The sequence below is a fragment of the Mizuhopecten yessoensis genome, unplaced genomic scaffold (genome assembly GCF_002113885.1).
Source record: "Mizuhopecten yessoensis strain PY_sf001 unplaced genomic scaffold, ASM211388v2 scaffold7055, whole genome shotgun sequence".
Lineage (NCBI taxonomy): Eukaryota > Metazoa > Mollusca > Bivalvia > Pectinida > Pectinidae > Mizuhopecten > Mizuhopecten yessoensis.
In genome coordinates, this window is record NW_018406858.1 from 640,580 (window position 1) to 649,191 (window position 8,612).

The 8,612-nt window shown below is 35.0% G+C and overlaps 1 protein-coding gene across 1 annotated transcript in view; it reads left to right on the forward strand.

The window, feature by feature from the left end:
• The window catches only part of LOC110453017 (major facilitator superfamily domain-containing protein 1-like), a 13,554-nt gene extending 9,578 nt beyond the window's left edge, over nucleotides 1-3,976 (forward strand). The window contains exons 9-14 of the mRNA XM_021501823.1: nucleotides 57-157; nucleotides 345-450; nucleotides 784-924; nucleotides 1,691-1,830; nucleotides 2,374-2,488; nucleotides 3,859-3,976. Of these exons, the coding sequence (XP_021357498.1) occupies nucleotides 57-157; nucleotides 345-450; nucleotides 784-924; nucleotides 1,691-1,830; nucleotides 2,374-2,488; nucleotides 3,859-3,960 (705 nt within the window). The 3' untranslated portion in view covers nucleotides 3,961-3,976. The remainder of the gene's footprint in view (nucleotides 1-56; nucleotides 158-344; nucleotides 451-783; nucleotides 925-1,690; nucleotides 1,831-2,373; nucleotides 2,489-3,858) is intronic.
• Nucleotides 3,977-8,612: the final 4,636 nt, after the last annotated feature.

An 8,612-nucleotide genomic window follows, 5' to 3' on the forward strand; every position in this document is an offset into this window, starting at 1 on the left:
AGTAATTCCTGATATTACTTTTTACAGAGAGTAATTCCTGATATGTTTTTTAACAGAACTTAAGAGACATGAAGAGCTTCCCCTCCTCCTACTGGTATCTGATCGTGATGCTCACCTGTTTCTACAGCTCTGTCATTCCCTTCGTCTCCAATGCCACGTAAGTCCTTGATGTTCCTATTAGCGTTAGTACTTATTCTACGTCTACTTTATGTGAAAGCTATACTGTAATTGTTGCTACCTTTTAGCTTCTGAGTTGACATTTATCAAAGAGATTTATCAACAATATGTTTTGATCCTGTTAGGTGAATGTTTGTTTAAGAAATAGGTGTTGATTTTATTTCTAGAAAATTTTTCCAGGACCGTTATGGTTACTCCAAGACTGATGCATCTTACGTCAATGGCGCTGTATACGACGTGGCGCTGCTGGCTCCAATCTTTGGGAAAATACTGGTATATTCTTTCCAATATTATAGATATTCTTTCTTTTTTTTCTTAGAGCGTCAACCTCTTCTTCTTTAAGACACACCCGCATATAAAACCTTGAAAAACGGAGATAACATGTCTGTTTTTTGCAGGATTGTTTACTGAAGTCTAGTTTTATTGACAATGACTTACTTCAGTATTATTTTTATAGTTAATCTACCTCTTAGTCCTTTCATTATTGACCTGTTTTGAATTTGTTTTCATTTTCGACCATCCATGATATTCTTTTTATCCTCTTTCACTGTATTAAGTGTCATTTTCATTGGGGTTCTACTTTGATGTCCATTTCACTGTTTTCAGGAAAAGATAGATTGCCATGGTATCGTGGGAATGGTGGCAACCTTAGTGACAATACCTGTGTACTTGACGCTCGCTTACGTGTCGCAGGTGTCGCCACTAGCTATGTCCATCTGTATCGGCGTCACCTTCAACTGCAATGCGGTAACGTCTCATTCTCGCTGTCTATTGGACGTGTCGTTTGCTGTCAGCTTTTTCTTTATATTGATACATTACTGTTCAGGGCCAAAACCTGTACAGAACCTGATTTGCTCAAAGATTTCAATCGAGTTCTTTTTTAAAAGATTTGTTCTAAAACTATTACTATTTATTTAGGGTTTTAAAATGATTTTAGAGCGGGAAACACATTTTTGTAAGTGATTTCATGTGTTTTGATATTTACATTACCACATTGTAAGACTAACCCATCCGAGTTCTGATCTACTATTAATGTAACATAGACATTGCCATCAGATGCGAGTAAAAGCTGTTCAAAGGGATATAACTCTGTTACATTTAAACTGCAACCATCGTTGTATCAATGCAGGTTCGTGAAACCCTAGGCATAGTCACTATATTACAATTGTACCAGACATTGGCATTCATTCACATATTTTTTATTTAAAGGGTCAAATACACCGATGTTTTAATTATTTTGACATTTCATGGTCTTCAATTCATATTCTAATGGTTTATTCATATGAAAAACTATGCGAGAATGTATATCCACTGTATTGCCTTTTGCCAAGTGATCGTAACTATGACGACACACTAACAACAATAAAAAGTCGTCAGATGTACATGCAAACACATTCTATGTAATGTATGACCAAACTATTATTGTATTGTTAGACAATCTTGTTGTAGACTTTTACTCAACGATTGTTTACTTACAGTACGAGGCATTTGAAATAGACTTTTATATTTGTAGATAATCTTGTGGCAGGCTATGATGGCAATGATACCCCCGACGTCGTACGGGACAGCGGCCGGTCTGGCGTCCAGCTGTATGGGAATAGGTATGGGGACGTCCGCCCTTATTGTGGGCACCATCCTTGGACAAAAAGAGGAGTAAGTTATCTGTAAAGTTTGTCTGTCACTTGTTTATTTCTACTGTGGGTTTCATTATACGTATCTTTATATAGAATGTACATATATTAATTAGTAACCTGTTTGTACAGTGGAGTATAAATTTGTGTAAAAATCAATAACATAATAATGTTAATATTTAATGCAACTGTCTAAACATTGCATTACACTGAATCCAATAGAGTATTTATACTCCTTGTATAATCTACAAACTTCAGCGATATACATCGTAAATTATTTTGCATACACTAGTTATCTCTGAACAAATATATTTTAGGAACATGCTTTGACTTTTCCAGTTTAGAAAATATCCTTTTTGAAGAATGAAGCATAGTTTGTGTATCACAGTGAAAGAATAAAAATAAATATTGTATTGACAATTGTATGAGATACATTCATACCTCTTATACATAAACTTACTATTTTTAGACATGCCATATTGTGCAATTCGATAACAATGACAGAGCACAATCTAAGTACACGTATATACCGCCATAATGCTTGAGAGATGTTATTGGTTTCCAGGAAGGATGTAGATGTCCGGCTCCAGAAGTACCAGTATATGCTGTTGTTGTTCGCCTGTCTCACTGCATTGTCTTTCCTAAGTGCAGTCTTCATGAACGTATCCGATATACGATCAGTAAGTCGGCACCGAATCAAGTGACAACCAGTGTTTAAGTGTATTTCTATGTTATGTTTTAAATAATTGATGCATCGCCTATATTGTATGATGAAATGATGAGTTAAATAGGCATATGAACCATATAGCATTCTAGTGTCGTCACAACAAGTATTTATTAGCATTAGGGTCTATCAAATGCACTAGATGTATAGATCTGGATAATATTCATTCCATATCCCCCATAACTACAGAAAGATTGACTCTTTTCTGTCACCATTTTCACGAAATTTTGTAACATTCGTCATTGATATGGAACATGCACAGATAAATATGGTAGATTTTCTAGAAAACGTATGAAATATTAAACAAAAAAGTATTTTCTGGTCAGAATGCGTTTACGGATGATTACCAACATTAGTAACTGTGGACGACAATTCGTTTATCTTAAAGTTAATTAATAATTATTTATAAATATCAAGTAAATGTAAGTTAATTGTTAACATGAGTTGTGTTTAAAAGTATCTTGGTTAGCAAGTTCTTATACGGCGTCTACACGAAGTAGTATGAAAACCTGCAAAGCTAATACAACTGTAGCAAGTTACCTATGAACTCTGTTCTGAAGATGGTTTGTTCTTTTGCAAGCAATGAGGTTGCTGTTTGTTTTAGGGACCGCACAATTCATTCCTTTGACAAATCAGATTTTACTATTATTTAGAATAACGTAGGATGGTAACAGTTAGAGATTGTTGAGCAGATGTAATGTTTGATTTAAATACATGATTTGGGAGAAAATATTCTTCGATATCTAACGGTAGGGTGATAGAGAATGCATCTCTTACCGGTCATACACTGAATCATAAATAAGATTTAAAACCCTCGGTGGACCCTTAGGTCGTACTTCAACTTATGATTCATCTGTGATGAATGGTCTATCCACCTCCATTACATACAGGAGTTTCCTTTTCCACATGTCTCTACCAGAGTTTCCAGATGTATGCGACGTTAAAGTTAATCCGTGGTAACCCTATTCATATATAAGCAAAGTTCTTTAAGAATAGTTCATCGCTAGAAATGTTAGCGTTTCACTTTATTATGTATTCAGACGAAACCTAGATAGACATTTCAAGTTATTTTTAACATAAACATATTCTGATAGTGTATGTTAATGGTTGCAACTAAACGTAATTAAGCTTATCATAATGTAACTTTTCAATGTGCAGGTATGCATTCCACTGTATTCATAGTTATAACCGAGCAAAGAATTAGAATTTGACAGGACAACATTACATTGGTGATGCTAAGCTTAATGTTCTACGCTATTCCTCGGTGTATAAATTGTTTATTACATTATGTGCTTTAAAAGTTAGATATTCCTTTTTATGTTACAGGAGTGCAATATAAACAGACGACTTCGTAAACGTACACCACCATTGGATAAAACTGGATCTGAAACCGACCCACTTATCTCAGATAATTCTGTTAATAAATAACGTTACAATATGTGCGCATGTGTTACAAATAATTCGTATGTGAGCGTACATGTATAGTATGACATTATACATGTGTGCGTGTATTACATATTTTACACGCGTGAGTGTATTACATATTATGTACGTGTGCATGTTTCGGAATTGTTTTAAATGTATCGGTAATCATAGACCATGGGTTTTATATGCTTTGATGACTCGAATTTGAAACCAAAGAAAAATATTGTGTTGTTACTTTATTAATTCCAAAGAGTCATTGGATTTTATCAATCAACAAACTTGTTATTGTAATTGACAACGAGAGGGAATTCATTGAAAGTTGTTAAAATATATCAGAACGTTGTGTAGTTGAGTTCAATCTTGTGCATAGAAATGGGTAACTTAAATCTTGGTAGGTATCAGTATGCATTGTTATGAAACTTTCATTGTCTAAGTGTTGTGTGAAAAAATATTTATAGCTATTTCTACGTTACATTTTATCTACCATGCTACCAGCAAATACCATTATCTCGAGAATATCTGAAAACAAATGTTAAACAGGAATTTCGTATCCATTTTGAAATGTTGGTACATGTATTATTCTAATTTGCGTAATAAATATGTGTTATTTACCTTCACAGACGACAGCTATTGCTCAATATATCTAAGCGTGTAGCTAACCATTACATTTGCCTGTTATAACACAGCACTAACGTGTATCAGTCTTCACGGAAGTCTTTTATTGTCTAGTAAGTCTAGTTCACTAAGGTCAACTCGTTACCAATCCACGTCATTCTATCAGAAAACTGACGAATGTTGAAAGACAATCAAATATACAACCCTACGCAGTTACAAACCTTTTAACTTAAAAACAAACAATCATTAATTTATGCAACCCTACGAACTTTCAAACCTATTAACTTAAAAACATACCATCATTAAGTTATACAACCCTACGAACTTACAAACCTATTAACTTAAAAACATACAATCAATAAGTTATATAACCCTACGAACTTTTAAACCTATTAACTTAAAAGAATACAATCATTAAGTTATACAACCCTACGAACTTTCGGACGTTCGGTTAAGCCTTAGAAAACATTTATGTATACAAACAAACAATATCACTTCGTCTCATACGTCATGACTCCTGTATTGTTACAGAATTAATATCACAGTTCATGACATACCGACAAATGCCGAAACCAGAGAAATTACCCAGCAAGAAAAAAAATGGAATCACTAGCTTTACTTACAATTATCCTGAATCTTTTAATCCTTCACAGACAAAATTTCTTGAGGTAAATTTGACCTGAATTTTTTTTACCGGAAATTCAGATCAATTTGTTCAAGTCCTTTTCACGTCAATTTCAAGATAAATTGATCTGGAAAAAAATGAATTCAGGTAAAAAATGTCATTCCACATTTAGGTCAGATTTACTTCAGGAGCAATTATCATATCAATTTCTGTCAATTTCAGGTCAAATTGAGGGCAATGTTTCATAATTGACATTATTTTTCTCTTTTCGTGTAAAATTGACCTGCAATTGACAAGAATTTGGCTTGAAATTGACACAAAAAAAATGCATCCTATACAAACTACGAGTGGGATTCATGGACGTCAAATGTTCATTTGCATTTATCAACATGTTACTAGTATTACCACGGAACGCTAACCATGGCATTACATATTATGGCCAACTAGAAAAACTTTAAATTGTTTTTCTTCTACATAACTTATAAGTACAAGCATGATAAAAATATATGTAAGTAAAAATATAAGATATAAAAAAAAATACAACAGAAACGGAATAAAATAAAAATATCGTATGGACAAAATATGTAGGTAATACTTTAAAAAACAATGAAGCTATTCTCTGAGTAGCACTTAACAACACTGAAAGAGTATTTCACAATATAAAAAATATATTCCTAATTAAACCCGTCAGACACATTAACCGTAATTATTGTTACATGTACAATTGGTATCGGGATTTCTATAACGTATAACGTATGTAACATGTATATCCACCTCGTGTCAAACTACAGACACTATTATGCTTGTTATATAACAGCTGTAATAATAACTCATGTACGTGTGTAAATTACAGCTGTAGTACTGACAAATATATGCACACTACAATTCTGTAAGCGTGTACTTGTAATCAGGACATTAATGCATCACTAGCGTAATAATTCATTATGTGTTTTTAACACATTGTAATATTGACCTATGAAATACATGTCACTCAATAAAATGGGAATAATACGTTAGGAATAATATCAAGTAATTAGTGATATATTTTGTATATTCAGATATTACTTGAAGGTAAATATAAAAGTAGAAAACATACAAAAAACATGAGAAACAAAAATGACTTTTGACTTCAATCATGAACATATCAGTTTAGCAATGCATGTGCACTTTGTCAATACCGGTATCCAACGAACACTAACACGGTTAGCTTGCCATCAAGAAATAGGCGCATCATGTAATTCACTTTCGGTCTTCAGGTGAAAAGGCAGCTGGACCACCGCTGCGTGCTCCTCACCCGCGTCGTTAGGGTGGTACACCATCGGTGGGAGAGGAAATTCAGGGTCGGACAGCTCTTTGGGATTTGGCACGTGAATAATTTTATTCTCGCCATAAAGCTGGAATGCTGTAGGTTTTCGTTGCTTTTTCACATCGTCTGGAGTTATTTCCTCACTTGTGTTCGTAAATCGGTCATCCTTATTTGATGGTGTCACTCTGTTTTTCCACCTTGTTATCATAGGTTTACACACAAGCACCGACAGAAGGATTATAAATCCAACTCCGGCTACTAAAAAGATAGATCCGAGGATAAGTAAATCCTGTATATCGTTGAGGACACCAACGACAATGAGGGATATGCCAAGTCCAAATAAGAAGACAGATGTGACACCCCAAAACAGTGACGTGTACACAGCCTGTTGTTTCTCCCGCTTCCACCGGCGTTTATCACGCTCCAGTTGCACGTCATCAGTAGTTGCTGTTGCGGCTGATTTCACCTTTATCTTTTTTAACGTCTGTCCTTCTACCAAATTAACAGGATTTCCAGATATCATTCCGCTCATCGACCTAGTCTCGTAATATTCTAAACAGACGAACTAGCATTTGGTATGTTATACCTGCTGAGTTATACCGTCTGAGTTATACCTGCTGAGTTCTGATTACATTTTCTTCTGATTGCGTTATACGTATATTACTAAAACAGCCATATGTTCTCCATAATACACCGACTTTTAATCCCTTCACGAGTTCCTACATTGTATATGTACACACAGTTCCCTCCATGTTGCTTTTCGCCTGTAAAAGTCACGACACTCTGAGCCCTTTCCTACTATGTAAACACACAGCTAATACACATAATATTTCACGTAATTCAAATAAATGCACGTATGTATTCATTCCTTCTTGATACAAACATCGTAACGCCTCTGATTGATAGTGACCACCCTCCCTGACGGTAAACGTAAAGCTCTTCTTCTAGGGTTAACTCCTGTGTTCAACGCACATCAAACATAATCCATAAAGGACAGTACCCAGAACACATACACATCTATAAATACACCATTACCTCGTTAGGTATACACAGAATTAAAAATGCCCCAGTTCGACTCGTGGTGTTTAAAGCCCTTTGTTAAATCCTTATTACTTTTGACGTATTTCTATCTGTAAGGTGCCAGACACGGGTAGGTACGTTAGTCTCTGTACTATTGAGCTGATCAGCTATTGATCGGTAATTCAACATGACTGACATGCACATCCATTGAATTACGAAATAGCTCAGGTCTTCAATCGATTCATCACAGTTATGACCGGGTGGCTCAATGTTAGGGTGTTTATATGGTCAGCTGTCCCAGTGGACACCTATTTTTTACAGAATGGATAACCACAGGAGGATGTCTGTTAGGAGGGAGACAATGTATTTTCGAATCACCTTTACATAAAATAGAGGCATGTGATGGCTACAAATGGTCGCTATTCTGTTTCCCAAAGAAATCAATAGCCACGGAGAGTCGTCTCGCGGACCCGTATTTACCTGTATTATGTTTACCTGTAACCGTGTAGGTATAATTCACTGTATTGTTTACATATCGTCAGGGTAGCACGATGATCATTGACAAACTATGCGTGAAGGCAATCATAATCCGACGCCAAAACAGGTCAAGGAAAAGCTGTCCTCGGAAGGCACGCCAAAACATAGGACTTCGGTCACTCTTATAGCGTGTTTACACTCTAGCTACTTCACATCTATTATGTAGTTTTATAACATCAATATTTGAGTAGCACAGTAGATAACAGGTGTCTCATTTGTGCAGAGAGAATTTGAAAACTAATAATGTGTATTTTCACGGTTGACCCGAGTTGTTAATGTAATTAGTTTACATAGGTATACGTATACACATAAGGTATTATATTACTATATGTGATACATGTAGAACCATTCAAATTTTCTATCAGGGATAATTAACACGACAAAACCTTCTCTTACGCATTTTACTGTTAAATAAAGCATCGAGTGGTAAGTAATGAGGAGGATTCCAGGAAACAATCTATGTGTGAACAAAACGGTAATCCATGATGAGGTGTCATACATGATGCTCAGAAAACGCTTCATTTCTGTAACCTCTGGATTGTCTATTTTTGC